General features: G+C 38.5%; 1 protein-coding gene across 2 annotated transcripts in view; it reads left to right on the top strand.

Moving 5' to 3' along the window:
• Positions 1-17,365, top strand: part of ALS2 (alsin Rho guanine nucleotide exchange factor ALS2) — a 43,681-nt gene that overhangs the window by 16,395 nt on the left and 9,921 nt on the right. For both annotated transcript variants that reach the window (XM_056349193.1, XM_056349195.1), the window contains exons 9-24: positions 390-566; positions 2,266-2,437; positions 2,811-2,991; positions 4,773-4,838; positions 7,339-7,501; positions 8,283-8,414; positions 8,652-8,780; positions 9,148-9,218; positions 9,585-9,651; positions 9,925-10,127; positions 10,265-10,330; positions 12,028-12,126; positions 12,675-12,839; positions 15,228-15,339; positions 15,636-15,713; positions 15,830-15,963. In XM_056349193.1, coding sequence (XP_056205168.1) covers positions 390-566; positions 2,266-2,437; positions 2,811-2,991; positions 4,773-4,838; positions 7,339-7,501; positions 8,283-8,414; positions 8,652-8,780; positions 9,148-9,218; positions 9,585-9,651; positions 9,925-10,127; positions 10,265-10,330; positions 12,028-12,126; positions 12,675-12,839; positions 15,228-15,339; positions 15,636-15,713; positions 15,830-15,963 — 2,015 coding nt within the window. The remainder of the gene's footprint in view (positions 1-389; positions 567-2,265; positions 2,438-2,810; positions 2,992-4,772; positions 4,839-7,338; positions 7,502-8,282; positions 8,415-8,651; positions 8,781-9,147; positions 9,219-9,584; positions 9,652-9,924; positions 10,128-10,264; positions 10,331-12,027; positions 12,127-12,674; positions 12,840-15,227; positions 15,340-15,635; positions 15,714-15,829; positions 15,964-17,365) is intronic.

The raw sequence follows: 17,365 nt of genomic DNA, 5'->3' as shown, positions 1-17,365 counted from the left end.
AAACTAGCTGCAGAGTTTTCTTGCTTAGGCCTTACACAAACGAATGTACAGCATGTTAACTGTTTCCTAAATGTATCGATTTCCCAGTTAAATGTAGAGGGGAAAAGAGTGTCTCAACTTTAATGAAACTCGCCTGATGCCCATTTAAAACAGATTTATAATTTAAAGGCAAAAAACCAGCCATTAGAAAGAAGACTGGAAAGAAAGGTAATTTTCACTATATATGCAAGATATTCATTTATGAGACACTGAAGATGAAAAATTACTGGTTATTGCAATACTTGGCAGGTGTGTGATGTGTGTGTATTGCTAGAGGAGTTAACTATTCTTCTCTGCTTCCAGTTTTGGGTGATGGTTTCTAATGTCTTTTCCTTCCTTGTGAATTTCAGGTGTGTGGTGATGGTGTATGGAGTATAGCAGCAGGACTAGATTATTCCCTCTTCTTAGCAGATGAGGAAGACTTTCAACCTGGATTATATTACAGTGGCCAGGAGACAACAACAGAAAATAATTTGTATGAAAATAGCTGTACTAAGAGTCCGGTTTTGTTACTGTCCTGTAGTAAGGTGAGTGGTATTTCCTTTAAGTTAGTGCAGGCCATACTGATGCTTTTTGAAAATAGAATAGTGCTGGTTGTTCAACTAGCTTTAAGGGTTTCAAGTAAAGTGAGCGGCGCTTAACAGTCAAATCAGCCGCACAGCATACGGAGGGCAGAGAAGAGGCCTAACCAATGTCATTCTCTTCCCTGCCTGCTTTTTGGTCTTTCCTTTTGTTTGAGGGACAGTGAGGTGTTTCCAGTGTATCTAATCTATTTCATTCCATGTGTGTTCTGCAGAAGTGCCTTATATTGTGTTCTGTTTTCACCACAGTCTTCATGTGTTTGTTCTTCACTGCTATTGCTCTTCATTTTACTGTTGTTTCTCAAATGATTGAGGGTGCTGCTTGTCTTACTCTGTTCTGCGTCCTGTGCGTCTGGTTCGTGCGTGGGCGGAAGGTCCCCCTGAGTGTTCTGCACCATCTCTTTCTTCCCCCCTTCCTTTCTTATGGGTATAAAGGGGGAACTGAGCACAGGCACCAAAATGTATGCAAGAGAGGACATGCCCCTACGCAGTTTACTTCACCAGGATGAATCTCATGTCTGCCTTGAAGCTGGCATGAGGTAGAGGAGTGTGTACGCTTGACTGCACATCCTCTTCCAAGCTGGTTGTAGGATTTCAGACCAACCTGAGTCTGAAGTAACAAGGAAGAGATGGAGTGGGTAGAAAGCCGCTCTTTGTTTCAGTTCTTCTGGGTCTCATTGCTACTTCCCTAGATTAAGCAGAATAGCAGCTGGAGAGGAGTGCTGGGGAGAGACAGGGATTTAAGACACTGGGTCTGTGTATGTGTGTGCATGCAGACACGCACGCTTATATTCCTTCTGTAAGATTGTTGCTAGCCATGCTTTTCTCTTGTAAGGTGACTTGTAGGCTCTGGCATATCAGAGTTGGCCTGTGGGTTGCTTGTTGAACTACTCTGGCTCAATGTTTCTAAGGAATTCTCTATTTAACAGCAAAAGAAATAAAAGAAGACATCAAACACCGAGTGTGGTGTTGCATGCGAACCAGAATTAGCGAGGAGCCACAATGCATCAGTGGCGCTTGTGCTGACCTTAGAGAAAAGTTTTGCTTCCAGCTACTGTGGAAAGCAAATACCTAGTAATACCTACACCAGTACCACTTGTGGTGTTAATAGTGATTAGTATTAGTCCAGTTCGATGCTGTAATACTACTTCTTAATAAATTGGTGTCTTTCAGGTCCAGAAAGGACTACAGTTCAGAGCACAGTCATAATATTAAAGCCTTATTATTCTAACTTCCTAATTAATAGGAGAAATAGCTGTTGTAATGATGTTATTTAATATCAACAATGTTGATATAAGCATGAAGTATATTGCAGTTCTGTAAGTGACTGAACTCAAGGTCACTATCTCTTAAACTCGGAGTGGTTCTATGAGTCACCTTAAAAGATGGTCTGTTTGTTGGCTTTTAGGCTCTGTCAGTACCAGAAAATGAACAGCATTGACTATAAATGTTTCTTCTACTTTTATCATTCTTGTATTAAGCCAGTATTGAATGGATTGTTAGTTAGTGTAGGTAAATAATACTTATTTTTAGGAGCACTAAGTGATAATATGCTTTATTTTGCATCGCCCTACTTTTAAATTGGAGTGTAAAAAGAAAAATATTAAAGCTGCTGGGTTTTTTTCTCTTTTTTTTCACGTTGTAGGTAGGGTACATAAGCAATGTGATAGCTGGTGGTGACAGCTGTTTGGTCCTGGTAGACAAAAACGTAATGGGATATATTGCCAGTTTGCATGAGTTGGCTTCTACTGAGAGAAGGTTTTATTTCAAACTGAGTGAGATCAAATCTCAGGTTCTTAGACCACTTTTAGGTTTAGGTAAGAACTTATTTTAATATTTTCTTTGATATTATTTTCCCTATGTTCCACAAATCTATTTATGCAATTTTTAAAAGTAATAATTAATTTTTGGGGTAAAGCTGGTGTCTTAATCTTATCCCCTGTTTGGATGAGCTGGTGAAATACCACTATAATTCGACATCTGCGTTATGTTACTAGTATTTTCACTTTCCTGATTGTTTAACTGTAAATAACTTTAATTGAGCTGTATTTAGTCTAAAATTTTTGAATTCCTGATTCTGAATAATGTAGCTATGAGGTGTAATTGCTGATAAAACATCTGAACAGCACCTTTAGTAATGGGTGCTGCTCTTTCATAAGGTAAGCTAAATTGCTTTCTGGTCTGTTACAGATAATTTGGGCAATGCAAATACAGTCCAGTTGTTGCAAGAAATGGCAAGCAGGTTCAGCAAGCTGTGCTATCTCATTGGTCAACATGGAGCTTCTTTAAGTAGCTTTCTTCATGGGGTAAAAGAAGCCAGGAGCCTGGCCATCCTGAAGCATTCCAGTCTCTTTTTGGATAGCTACACTGAGCAAGTATCCAATTCCCTCTCATCTTCAGTCTCTGTAGCTTATTGACCACAACAAGCCCTGAGTTAGAGGAAGGTAGATCATAAGAAAAGCCACTTAAGTAACTGTTGTGCGAATTGTGTTCTTGCAGTTTAAAATGCAGATTAAAATGGAGATTTTTACCCAAACAAATTAATATTGTAGCAAGCTATATATTTCAAAGTCGTTGTGGAGCACACTGGACAGCTTCAGCTTCCCTAATGTAAAACTGTGCACGAACTCTTCTTTGATTGCTGCATATATACCTGTAAAAAGTGACGTGTTCATTACTTAAATAGTAAGGATCTTGAAACATAATGTAATAGAGTTACTGTGGCTAGGCTACTAAGTAAAGCTACCTTTGGAGGTTTACTGTAGTTACAAAATGCCTTTTCAGTAGTCATTAACTAAAAATTGCCTGCCAGAAAAGTGGTTCGTCTGTCCTGATAACTGCTAAACAGCCAGTATTACACCTTTCACATGAAAAACAGAGCTGCTTTAGTGCTCAGAATTAAGTCTGAATTATACTGGTTACTATTTTTATGAGCTTAATGGTTTTGGGAGTGGAAGTCTATGCAGTCCCACTGTTTGCTATCTTTCTCCTCAATAACTTTTGTAGTTGCTGGATAGTTTAATGCAAATATAGAAGTCTCATCATACTTAACTACGGGCTTATGTGAAAAATAGTGGCTTGACAGGGGAGAGAGTCTAAAAATGGCCTTTCTGAATATAGTCTTGGTTACTAGACATCTGAAAATCTCTAAGGGAACAAGACTTCAAGATGATCAACTTCGGTTGTTAGGCAGTTGCATTTTCAGTTTGCAGCTAGCTACACTTTTTTTCTGACACAAGCACAACAGTTACCACTTCTGCTGGGTCAGTGATCTTAAGCTGTATCACCCTAGACGCAGCTTTCTTCCCCATTTGTCACATGGGTTGTTCATAATTGTAAATACGTATTTTTCTCCCTTTTTTACTTAGTCTGTGACTTCAGTTTTTCTTGTAACTTAGATTTCCAGAACTGGTTCTTATTACCCAGTTTAGAAGGGCTTCTTAATTTCTTCTTCCTCCCTGTGAGACTGAAATACTTAAATTTCTGTTCTCATTGTTCCTGCCTGTCTTCTGCTTTCCCCCTTTGCTTTCTAATGCTTTACAGTTTTCTGTGTATGGCATCAGAACCTATGCATGCTCCTTGGCATGGTGCCATGAGCATCTTGCAAAGATATGTCAGGCAACATAAGTATTATTTGTTAATTGGGCTAAGCTGAGACCTCTTCCCTTGGAGAAAGGTGGTTTTTGTTGTTAGTTTTTTTTAATGGTTTTCTTTTTTGGTAGGGAAGAAGTGAAAGTTAGAATGTTGAGTAGCAGGAAAATAGAAATTACCATCTTGATATTTCAGTCTTGAATATAATTAAAAGCTAGCAGTATTAAACTATTGAAACAGATGGCCTATTCTGTACATGCCCAAATTTGGGGGAAAAAAAATGAAATTACAGTTCTGTTTGCAAAGCAAGCCCTCTGCATTGTGCTAATGTCAGCAGAAATGTGGAATAGTAATGCATGTTCTGACCTCCATGTGGAAAGTGAATACTAAGTGTTCAGTAACAAGGAGTGTTTCACTTCAGTATTTTCTCAAGTACTTAGATTACTTGTATCGTAAAAGATATCACAGATCTAATTGATAAACTGTTGGAGATTACAACAGTTGCTGTTTCCAGGGGTGTTCCTACTTTGTAACTGAAGCTCTTATTCTTCCATATTTTAGGTATTGTACTTCAGTAACAAACTTCCTTGTAATGGGAGGATTTACGCTTCTTGCAAAGCCAGCAATGTAAGCAAAACTTTACCATTTTCTGGAATTTTTGATCAACTAGCAAAGAGGTGTACTTTAAAGAATTGTGTGTGTATGTGTGTAGTAATAAGCATGTGGAGGCTTGGTCTCATTCCATCAGAAGAAGAAAAAGTAATTTCCTCTCAACTGTGATAAAAATTTAGGTTAAAATGCTGCTGAATGAGTTCGGTTACTTTATCTTGAAGTTGATGAAAGGAGGAAAAATCATAAATTATTGTAAATACCTTGAAAGAAACATAAATAAATTTCAGATAGTGATTTTTTGAAAGGTTAGTCTTGAGGTTAAATTATCATAATCTATTCAGTGTTAGTGTTTTATTCTTTCAGATGTTGCTGTCAAAATACAGAACAGCACATTTCTAAGAATTAGTAAGAGTAGATAATGCAAATTCATTTTAATCTGAATTCTTTAAGTTTATGGAATTGCTTTAAAATGATGCAAAAACACGTGAAGAAGTGTTGTTATATCTGCTCTGCCTCTCAAGGTTGCTTGACTATTTCATGGGTAGTTGCTCTTAAATGTGAGGAAGGAATTGTGTGTTAAGGCCTGAGACATATCTATTTGAAGCTTATAGATCATAAAGTAAAGCTTTTTTCTCAGTTCAATAGTATTTTTGTCTAGGAAGTAATGACACTATGCATCTTTCACTTTGGTGCTGTGAAGTTGTTGCAGTGAGGGTATTTAACGCACCTGAGGAATTGCCAGCTTTCCTTCCTACATTCTGTAACTTGGGAGTGATTCTGTTAGAGCTGTTCATGGAGCACTTGAACGTAGTGTAAATGATGGTGTTGGAAGTTCTCTGAAACAGCAGGGTACCGAATGCAAAGAATCTTCTGCGCCTGAGGAGCAGTGCCACAGAGTAAATACAAAATACTACTGGAGAGAGAGACTGAGAATCTTTCTGCATTGGTCAAGATTTTTAGGGTGACTTACAGGAAATATTAGTTCATATAAGCTTATCTATAATTAGTACTGAAAAGTTCTGGATGTTGAAATCACTGGTACTGAATTCATCACATCAGTTGTCACTGTCAGGTGTCACAGCTTCTCCTACAGCAACCAGGGTCTCATTAGGTGAATAACACTTTTTAGGTTCTGGAACTTCAGAGAGATGTCTTAGAGGTTTTGTCCTGTAACTTGCAAGGGGAAGTCAAGAATATCCTTGCTGATAATGATGAATTTCTTTGCGCGTCCTCCCCGAGGGATACTGTCTTAAGTCCATGGTTAACAATGTCAGTCTTCTAAGGATATCCTGCAATATGAATGCATTAGAAAGTCCCAACTTTAAACAAGTGCTAGCTTCAATAGATGTCTCTATTGTTGGCAGGTTTTTGAGCGTGTCCTCTGAAAGAGCAGATGAGCTATACTCGGTGTTAAGAATGTTATTATTTGACACTTTTCTACAAGTCCTCCATGTGAGGATCTCAAAGCACTTCAAAAATGCAAGCCATGCAGATGGTTAAATTTAAAAATTATTAAATATGGTCTTCTCTCTGAGGAAGACTTTATTCTTAAAGATTATTGAACCAAAGAGTTCTTAAATATCATTAGCAGATGTAGACAAGGTACGTTATTTTGATGTGTGAAATGGCATCTTACTAATCGTGTAGAATTCTTAGGGACCCTGCTGTGCAGTTCTCTGATCTGTTTTGCTGTCCCTGGGGCCTGCTTTCTGGGCCTCTCCTGATTCTTGCAGCTTGTGTTTTAATGCTTCCCAGCCTGATGTGCTTTAATGCAGATGTGTCATATGTGCCAGCACATGTGTGCACACAGATATGGTGAAGGAGAGGGAAAAGTAGGTTTGTTTTCCTTTTAATGAAGAAATCCTGGGTTTTGTGCTAATGCATTGTCTTCAGAACCATTTCCCTCTTCTTCTCTGAACTAGATTAGTTCCCCCTCTTGGAAATCAGACTGAGGATTGAACAGATTTCCTGCCTTTCTTTGAGGTAGGATGTAATTTTTCTAGTTAGGGGAGAAACTGGTCAGTTGCCTTGAACAGCAGGGGTGGGGAAGAGACTATTTTGATGTATTAGGGAAGTCCACTGGAGCAAAGTTATAATTCTTTCAGGCCTTCTTGTATGTGTTAGTGTTAGAAACTTACTTCTCTAACAGTAATGGGGAAGTCATTCCACCTGTTAGCTCTTTTACTAATCAAGTGTTAAAGGGGGAAAAAGGCAACTAGTTACTCTCCAAGTGGGGCAACTTAACTTTCTTCAACCAGTTTAATGACTCAGCATGTGAGAGTAGAAGTCGTCCTGTGTTGCAGTTGTTAGGGAGCTACATGTCTGTATTAATGTATTTCCTTAAAATAAATTGGGAATAGATTAATAAGAAGCATGCATTTGCCTCTGTAATTTTCACTGGTTTATGATAATCCAGAAAGGGGCATTCTGAGCTCATCTACATAAAACATCACTGACGTCTTGCTGTTTTTTTTCTTCTCTCCTCCCTCTGTTCCCCAATGGTCCCATCATTTAGAGACTTCTTGAGTAAAAACCAGGAGCTGTTACAGAAACTGTCTGAGAAGAATGAGGAAAACCTCCAGCTAGTAGAAGTTCTCAATGCTCTGTTTTTCATGCCATTTGGACGACTTCATAACTATGCTAGGACTTTGCTAAAGCTTGCTACGTGTTTTGAAGTGGTAAGCTGGCTTTGTTATCTGTATCTGAACAAATAGAAAATTTATGGCTCACAAGTAACTGTGTGAAGCAAGTGCCAGGTAACTAGAAATAGCTTAGTCCTCAGAGAAGCTACCTCAGACTTGTATTTGCTGCAGGGAAAATCATGCATATTTATTTGTGCAGTCTGATACCACACCTGCACAGATCACATGATGGTAGAAACTTACTACCCTGCCAGAACTTGTTTGTGTGCCTGAGCACTCGATTACAAATACGTTATTTTGAAGTTTGCCTGTTGGCTTTCAGTGCCATCTGGCATCATTACTGTAGCCATCCTTGGCTGTAATACTCTACTAAAAATACTACATAGATACTAGGTAGACTTTTACCACCCATTTAGATGTATACAGTTGCATTCTTTTGAAATAAAAGATGACTAAAAGGCAGCAATAGCTACTTGTATGTTTATCCCACTAAACATTTAAAGTATTACTCCTGCAATTATTAGCACTACTTCTGCTACAGCTTGTTAAGCTGCGAGAAGGTAGGTTATGTAATTGTATATCAGTCATTCTCCTCTTACGTTCATGGAACTCTTGTATTTTAAAAACTCTTGGCACACCAACAGAACATGTGACCAAGAAAATAACTTAGCCTGCACTGTTACTTTATTAACCAGAACAACTGTCATGCATTTGGTGCTGATTTAGCAAAATGAGCAGTTGCACTGCAGCTTGGTTAGTCGTGTTGGTACAGGTGTTCAGAAACACTCTCAGGTTTGTCTTACCTTATGCCCTGTAGGCATCTCCAGAATACCAGAAGCTACAGGATTCTAGCTCTTGTTATGAGAGCCTTGCTGTCCATCTTAGCAGAAAAAGAAAAGAAGCAGAATACACACTGGGCTTCTGGAAGACCTTTCCTGGGAAAATGACGGTATGACAATTGTCTGTCCTTTAGCAGCTTGAATCTCTTGTGGTTAGCGTTATACCCTATGTCTACTACTGGTGCTGCTGTCCCAGTTGCACTTCTCGTATTTCTGATTTATGTTGCTACAATACTTTTAACTTTAGGAAGGTTGGGCCTTTTTTATGAAAGACAAATAGCACTGACCTTAAGACACGATCAGTGAGAAGTAAGCTTCTGTAATTTTGTTTTTAATCCTGCCTGTAGGATTCCTTGCGAAAGCCAGAGCGTCGTTTAATCTGTGAAAGCAGCAATCGAGGGCTGTCCCTGCAGCATGCTGGAAGATTCTCTGTAAACTGGTTCATCCTCTTTAACGATGCTCTGGTGCATGCTCAGGTAAGCCAGCTTGTAAGCCAGGAACAAAACCTTTTCTGTGCTTTAAACAGCATGACATTTTTCATATAGTGAAGATAAGGTTTTTGCACTGTTCACTGCAATGTTGCTTGAACACTTAAAAGTGATTTTTTTTTTTGTGTGTGTTTACAAATGAATTTGAAATGATGTAATGTTTGATGGCTGTTGCCCTGTGCCTGGAGTAGTTTCTGTTGGCTGTTTCTTGGAGCAAGGTGCGTATAAGGAGCCTGTAATGCTCAGTTTTCCCTAGTCCTCAAAGAAAGGGGAAAAAATGTTCAGAAAAAGCATGGGGCAGAGGTAATGGATCAGTACCCAGTGAAGTTTCCCTTCTCCTTCTCCTTGCCTACAGTTCTCAACGCACCATATTTTTCCCTTGTCCACGCTGTGGGTAGAAGCTCTTTCAGAAGAAGCTGGTAATGTGTGAGTATTCTTGCTTGTGATGCTGAAATAGTCAGATATCTTGGGAGGGAGGATGAGCATTTTGTAACTGGTTATTGTAAACGAGGCACAGAATAGGCTGGATGCAGTCATGTCTACTCCTCTTTCTGGTTTTGGAAAACTTACAGTATTTCTGTGTCTTTAAAAAAATAGTTGTATCAGTATCTGAAAGAATAAGGTAGTAAAGAGGGAAGCAAGTAGTCTTTCATACTACTTCACTGCTGACTTTAACATTAAAAGTGAATGCTAGCTGGGGTGTGGGAGGGAAGGTAAAATATTCATGCTCTAAAAACCTTGCCTTTTTCAGGATGAAATTTCACTGAACTATTTCCCCCCTCCCCTGTGTAGGAATGGATTGAAGATAACAACACCAGAAGAACAGCTTGTTCTTGTTTCTTCAACACCCCAGGAAAAGGTAGGCATATCTACAAATTTTGTATGGCTTCAGTGGTATGAATGAGTTCGTCTCTCCAACTGTGAGACCAAATAGGGAGAGTTGTTACCTAAGTGTTCACCGAGGAGGAAGCCTTCCTGCAACCTGGTATGCAGCTTAACTGTACCCTGTGCTTGCCTGTAGAAGCGTTCCAATTTATAGCACTATACTGAGGAGTGCAAAAGGATATTATTGTAGTTGCTGTAAATGCAAAGGTGTTAGCTAAATTCTGTGATGAGACACTTTCTGTTTCAGACCAAGTGGCTGAGGGCAATAAGCCAAGCGGTGGATCAGGCTCTTAAAGGGACTTCTGACTTAATTCTATATGGAGCTGGTGGGAATGTGCCAAGACAGGAACCTCCTATTTCTCGCAGTGCCAAATACACCTTCTATAAGGACCCTCGCTTTAAGGATGCTGTCTATGATGGGAGATGGCTTTCAGGGAAACCCCATGGCAGGTAAAAGCATTTCAGTGTAACAGCTGAAAACAAAATGAGGTGGTTGCTGTATTAGTAAGTAGGCTCACTCATAAGAGTCATGTGGGAAGTGTGAACTGATTGTCTTACCCACGTGTATGGCTTTGCGTTTTTTCCAGAGGGATCCTAAAGTGGGCAGATGGGAGAATGTATTCTGGGACTTTCCGGACTGGGCTGGAAGATGGGTAAGATCCTCTCACTATTTGTGGAGCCAGAGGGCAAGAAATAGCTTTTGTTTTAGGAGGTGATAACAAAAGCTTTTTAATGAAAGGTTTTGCAGTGAATCTTCCTGACTTAGGCTTATATTAGCAAGATATATCTATATCTTGATATATAATCTCCCATTTATGCAGAGATATGGTAGTTACCTTTACAACAGACTCTGCAATTATGTGATTAAGACCTTGCTCTGAAGCAGATGAAGCCAACTGAAAAGTCTGTGGTGGATTTTGTGTTGTATAGCACAACATACGTATTTTTTCATATATGTATATATTAACTTTTTGTGTTGCAATGTTTTTTCGAGAGTTCTGGTGGATTTTTATCTCTCTAGAAAATGCAGTGTCTTTCATACAGTGTAGTGATGTATCTTCTCTAATGTTTTTCATGCTGTATTTCTGGTAGAGCAAGGGTTTAATAATGCAGGAAGGAGATAACAAAAATCTTGAATTGAGACTTCAGGATCTGGGTGATGAAAAAACTAAAGGGAGTATGTGATCCTGATGATTAAGATGACTAGTACAGAGGAGTTTGAAAATAGGATAAACAGAAGTTCTAAACATTATCAAGTTCCCGGGTGAAACAAATAAGACCACTCAAAAGTAACTTAATTTATTACACAGCTTTGAATTAATCTATGGATTTCATTGCTACAGATCTGCTTAGGGCACTCTTGAGGTCAAGAGGTTAACTTCTTTCCAAAGGCATTTTTTAATGAATCTTGTGAGCAGACATGTCTGTACTGGGCAGGATAAAAATGTGTGAGTAGTGCTATTGGCTTCCAGATGTATTTTCAAAGTATTGAGTTGAAAGGGAAACTGAAATGTGGTCTAGCTGGAGACAGCTTTTTAAAATGTGCCTTAGCTATTTGTGTAGTATTGAACTATAAAACCAGGTTAGAGCCTTGGTTATTTGTAATTTATACTAAGTGTAACTAACTTTGATGATTTTAGGGTTGTTGAAGATGGAAATACTGCAAACAAATCCCCACGAGAAATCAGTGTATGGGTATTTAGCTGTAATTGCATGCTATAGTCTCAACACTTAACAATAGTAATGTCTTGTTGGGGTAGGCATGCTCTCAGGAGAACATTCATGGCTGGATTTTAATCTCCTCAGAAGGTGGAAACCAATGAATAAGTTGTGTGTGTCATTCTTTTCAGGCATACTGAAATTGTGCACAATTTTGTGCCACTGAGCATAATTGGAAGCTAACATCTTTTTTTTTTTTTTTTTTTAAATACTATCTGTGGCAATATATGTTCTCATCTTTCCCTGGAATAAAGGTGTGCTTGAATTATCAAGACCTGAAGAAGGCAAAGGTAGAAGCAGTCTTAGGATGTGAGAAGACTTGTGGCCTTCAGAAAGCATAGAAAAATGCTGCGGTGTGGTAGAGGGGGAGAGCGCTTAGTGTGCCACAATCAAACAGAAGAAAACCATTACAGCCTAAATTGACCTAGTGATGCTGGAATATCCTGCTTTCTCTTGAAAAAAATTAATAGTAATTAAAAAAACTTCCTGTAACTACTGTAGTTGAAGAGATGCACTAAAAACTATGTAGAGCATTCTGCTTTATGGATGGGTCTGTGAAATGTATCTGCCACTGTTTTAAATGGAATGTGTTGGCGTTACAGCTGCTTGTGTTCCTTCTGTGCATTGACAGGTATGGTGAATACAGAGTGCCAAACAAAGCATTGAATAAGGACGACCATTACGTGGGGTACTGGAAGGAAGGCAAAATGTGTGGGCACGGAGTCTACAGGTAACGTGTAGCACCTCTGTTGCTGTCATTGCAGAAGGGCGAGCAGGGCTGATGCTCTGACACACTGCTTACCAAGGCGTGCTATGTAGCTTTCTTGTTATTTTTCAGACTTGTGATAGTTAGCTTGGTTTATTTTCTGCTTTGCTCTTGGTAGGTTGCTCACAGTGCGTACTTGTACAGTGCTCTGTTACCAATATCTATACTAATGTTGCTACCACCTTTCAGTAACAGAGGATTCTTTCTTCTGAGAGATAAATATGACCTTTAATGGCCTTGCTTGTTGGGGGGAGAGTGGCTTTAAAACAACACAGCATCAAAAGGCTTGTATTAAAAGCTCACTTTTATCCCAAATATACTTTTACTGTAGTTCCTGCTTGGTGTGGCTGTAATGCAATTCCTAGAAGGAAAAGGAGATGGATGGGATACGTTCTGGAGAAAAAAAAACCCCAAAAATGAACCACCACCCGACAAAATACAACCAAAAACCCCAAAATACAACCAAAAACCCAAACCACATTATAGGAGTTTTTTTCTCTTTTTCATTATAGCTATGCTACTGGTGAGGTATATGAAGGGTGTTTTCAGGATAACATGCGTCATGGGCATGGACTGCTGCGCAGTGGGAAGCTGACCTCTTCCTCTCCTAGTATGTTCATTGGTCAGTGGACAATGGATAAGAAGAGTGGTTATGGAGTTTTTGATGATATCACAAGGTAATGCTTCAGTTCCACGAATCCTTAAAACACTAGTATGATGTACAATTGGTAAAAGAGGAAGAAAGGATTTGATCTGTTAGTAGCAATAGTAGTGCATGTCTTTTTTTTTTATTATTTTTCTTTTTTTCTTTTTTCCTTTCCCTTTTTTATACTAGGCTTTCTGGGTTGATCTAAGGAATTAGTTCTAGAGACTGCTTTTTGTTGTTGCTTCGGGACTAAATGGGGGGGGTTTGTTTTGATTTTTTTTTCTGCCTTGCTTTCCTATTATACTCTTGTCTGAAAACTAGCACTGAATATGGTATCTTGTTGTGAGGCATCTTATGTGAGTGCTGAAAATTTTATGAATGTCACATGAGAAGTATTCTTTCATCTCAGGCCTACAAGACTGGGTTGTTCAGTGATAGGATATACAGAACTTCAGGTAAATTTCAGTTTGTGCTCAGGTTTTTCATTGACACTTTCTGTCAGTGCAGCGGAGGGAAGATGTTTTCTCTCGGAGCAGATTAGTGAAATGATGGTCTTGCAAACAGAATTGCACTGAATTAAATTCTGAGTGCTGACAATATAGTTTGCTTTTTCAGTCACCAATTTAATGCTTTTTTTTTTCCCCTGAAAAGTGAGCTTGTGATGAAACCACTTCTCTTGAGCTCTCAGCTTAACTGAAAGCCAACTTAAAAGTAAAAAGTCTGGAGGTAAAGTGTGGTGGGGGGACTGTGTATGTGGGTATCTTTCCAAAAATGAGCTATTGTAGCTTGTCTAGGTATTTCCTGATGTTAGTTCTGCATCTAGTCTTATTCAGTGGTAGTGGTTGTTCTTACACTCTAGCGTTAAAATGTCTTCACATACTTCAGTCATTCATTTTCCTAGGACAAACTGAAGAGATGGCAGGTTTCTTCGCAGAATCTCTCACCTCCTGAATTTGTAAATGCAGTGACAGTTCATGGTGGGGGAAGAATGTGGCATTTGCTGTCAGTTCTGAGGTTACTCATGTTTGAGAGGGCTGTCCTCACAGTAGTTTTCTTTCTGGTCCCAGGGAAGGCAATGTGCATGTGTTTGTGACCCAAGGATTAATTTTCTTCACTGCTTGTTGTTCAGCCCAGACAAATAAAGAATAGCTGCAGGCACTCTTTATAACTTGCTGTTATTATTGCAAACCAGCCATTTGAGCAAGTGGGACTTCTCCTCAGTTATGTTTCCATCCTGGTAACTAAGTATGCTGCATCTGTCTCTTCAAGAAGCCTTCACCCAACAGAGACCCCTGTAGCTGGTGTGATGAATCAGACCAGCATCCTGCTAGGTTATGGGTCCAATCAGGTGGAAGAGACCCCTGAATTTGCACTAATGGCTGGGCTTGCTTTACTATGACCATAATTTTTCCTGTGTACTAAAAGGAAAATGCTTGGTAATAAGCAGAGTTCTATTAAATCAGTCGCTAGTTTCCCTCTAAAAGCAAACAAAAAAGTCCCTTGGCAAATTAATTTTTTTAAAATTACTTATATGGTGAAAACATAATTCTCTTTGAGAACTGGAAAAAGAGATTGTTTCAGAATGTTTGGGACTTGCACTTGGTTTCAAATACTAGCCTGACCTCTGTGGGCTTACATTAACAAAAGAATATTTTAAATAGTAGTCTGAAAGAGTCTGATGCTCACTTGTGAGCAGTCTTTAATAGTCTAATACGTTTTTTATGGTACAATCTTTTGTTAGGCTCTAAATCAGAAACTTTCTACAGTATGATCTATTGCCTTATATTTTTTGCACTCTGATATTTTTGAAAATGTTACATACAACTTTGTAGGTGTCCCTGCTATCCCCCAAGTAGAACAGCTTGGTTTCTTTCATTTATTATCCTCTCAATTTGAGTCATCTGAGTTTGAGTAAAGAAATCAAAGGCTTTGGCAAAAAAAAAATAAATTGCTAAAACAAGCTTCTTGCCTCTTTTCTAAAGAACTGCTAAATACATCAGGTAGATGCCTGAGGAAGCTGAACGTCGCCTTTCGTAGGCAACTTAAATCTTAGATAAAGCTGATGTGGATCAGCTCACACGTTTCCCTTTTTCTTGTGTGCTGTAGCTTCTGCTTAGGTTCCGTTGGATAGGATTGGGCTTAATGTGGCTTCAGCACTGTTTCAGATAATCAGGAACAGCTTGCTTGGATGTGGCCAATTTGTAATGTGAATTGTGAAAGGAAGTTCATGATAGTGTATTTCTATCAAAAAAAGAGTTTCATTTTGATGGCGCTAGCGAAACCAAGTTGACAGACCTGGAGCAAGTGCTGTATGACTCTCTTCTAAAGATTTCTGTAATGGTCAAATATCGCAATAAAGCCAAAGAAAAGATATAAATATACTACTTAAACTGTATTCTTCTACTTCATTTTTCTTCAGAGGAGAAAAGTATATGGGAATGTGGCAAGATGATCTTTGCCAAGGCAATGGTGTTGTGGTTACTCAGTTTGGACTGTATTATGAAGGAGCTTTCAGCACCAACAAAATGATGGTGAGTTGAACACTGGACTTTGTGCTATAGCAACATTTCCTCTAAGTGTGGTAGCTTTTTAGGGTAGATGACTATGTTAGGCTGTATAGACCTTCTGTTCTTCTAATCTTCTATTGTCCTGGCTTTTTAAACTGTCTTTATAATCCCTGCTCTGTTATACTTAGGGCTACTTCAGAAGCTGCTTTTAAAAAGTTATTTGCTAAGAATTAGTGACAGGTTTTTCAGTGTAATACTGATCTGTGGCCTGGCCTTCTGTTGTAATCACTAGTTTGGGTTCTTCATAATTCTCTTTATAGGGGACTGGAATTCTGCTCTCTGAGGATGATACAGTCTATGAGGGGGAATTTTCAGACAACTGGACTCTGAGTGGAAAGGTTGGTCTTACAGTTGTCACTTGTAAACTGTTACCATCTAAACCAAAAAAAGTCTCTTTCCTTGTCGTTTGGTTCCAAATGGATTTCAGTTAAATTTTTTACTATCTTCTCTCAAGGGAACACTGACCTTGCCAAATGGAGATTATATTGAAGGTCTCTTCAGTGGAGAATGGGGGTCTGGGATAAAAATCACAGGAACCTACTTCAAACCTAGCTTGTACGAGAATGAGAAGGACAAACCTAAAGCATTGTGAGTGTTGAATAAGAAATAACTTCTCACATTGTTCAGTAGTAGTTTGGAATATAACTATTGTCTTTCTTCAGAGGCCAATTAAATTTTTTTTCCCAAAGAAACAGATTATGAAAACATTTTTGCTTTTTCATTCCTCTTCCCTCCTGCTTAGGAAGTAAAATAAAATAAAAATCTTAATAGCTGTTCTTGCTTTAATTACGACTTGAATGCACAAATAACAGTATGAAATTTCAGGATAGCAAACATGCTGCTACTGTCCTATAGCAGTCTCAGAGGTTTTTTTATTTATATTTCAACTGACTGTTAGAACCTGAGTTTGTAGCTGCTGATGACTTTTGAGGTACTGAGAAAAGACTAAGTTATGTTTGAGTGATTAAGTCAATCACAAGCCTCTCTTCTGCCAGTTATTCTGTTGGTAAATTAATGCATTTAGTATGACATTTAATAATGCCAATGGTGATGTATTTGGACAGGATTAGCTAGTTACTGCACCTTTTCCAAACAATGCATAGGAAAGTAGTAGAAAGATCTGCTGATTTGCAAAAGAGCATTTTAACATCTTGGCAAAGATAATTTTGAAAAGTATCCATGCAACCCTATTTACAGCAGATGCATTAGGTCAGTGTGCTTAATTGTCTTGGGGAAACACATTTTTATTTAAGTCATAACTGAGATATCCTTGAGTAAAAGAAACTTAAGTAAATTAAAAGAGCTATTAGTGACATTTCAGTATTTGGTAGCACTATGTACTGGTTTACAATAGTAGTAATTGTTGTACCATACTATAGAATTTCAGATTAAAATGGGGAACTCCACTCTTAACGTTTTTACGTAGATTACTTCTCAGTATGCTTTCTGAAGCATTCACTGGTAATTTCTTTTGACAGTGCTGACACCTACAACAGGATGCAAAGTTAAGCAGGCCTCCCTGCTGAACTGAACACTTGCAACCTTAGCAGCTGTCTGCTTTTTACCCCAGTAGGGAGTCTATGAATAAATGTATGTACATATTTGTGAAGACTGCTTGTGAAATAAGGGTTTCACCTGCCCTTTTCAGAGTCTTGAAGCTGAAAAATCTTCTGGTATAATTTGTGAAAAGGCTTAGAGGCTACTTTTTCTGCTTTGTGAAACTGTGGAAGCATGGGGAAATACCAGTGTTGCTAGTTCTCATCTCAAACATGGTGGGGAAAAATATTAATGAAAGGTCTGACGATCTCTGATACTTGTTTTAAATAAAGATAGAACTGTTAACCCTGAAAGCATTTATTTGCTTTACAAAAGCTTTTCAAAGCCCTAAATTTCATTGTATATCTGAGATCTATATCTACAGAACTGCATTTTCAGTTTTCTTCTGGTTATAGGGCATCCCTGAGCAATGCCTCTGAGTGAAAAGATGCCT

Source organism: Falco biarmicus, chromosome 8, assembly GCF_023638135.1.
Source record: "Falco biarmicus isolate bFalBia1 chromosome 8, bFalBia1.pri, whole genome shotgun sequence".
In the NCBI taxonomy this organism is placed as follows: Eukaryota; Metazoa; Chordata; class Aves; order Falconiformes; family Falconidae; genus Falco; species Falco biarmicus.
The sequence above is the reverse complement of the archived record's forward strand: the minus strand, read 5'-3'. Positions and strand labels throughout refer to the sequence as shown.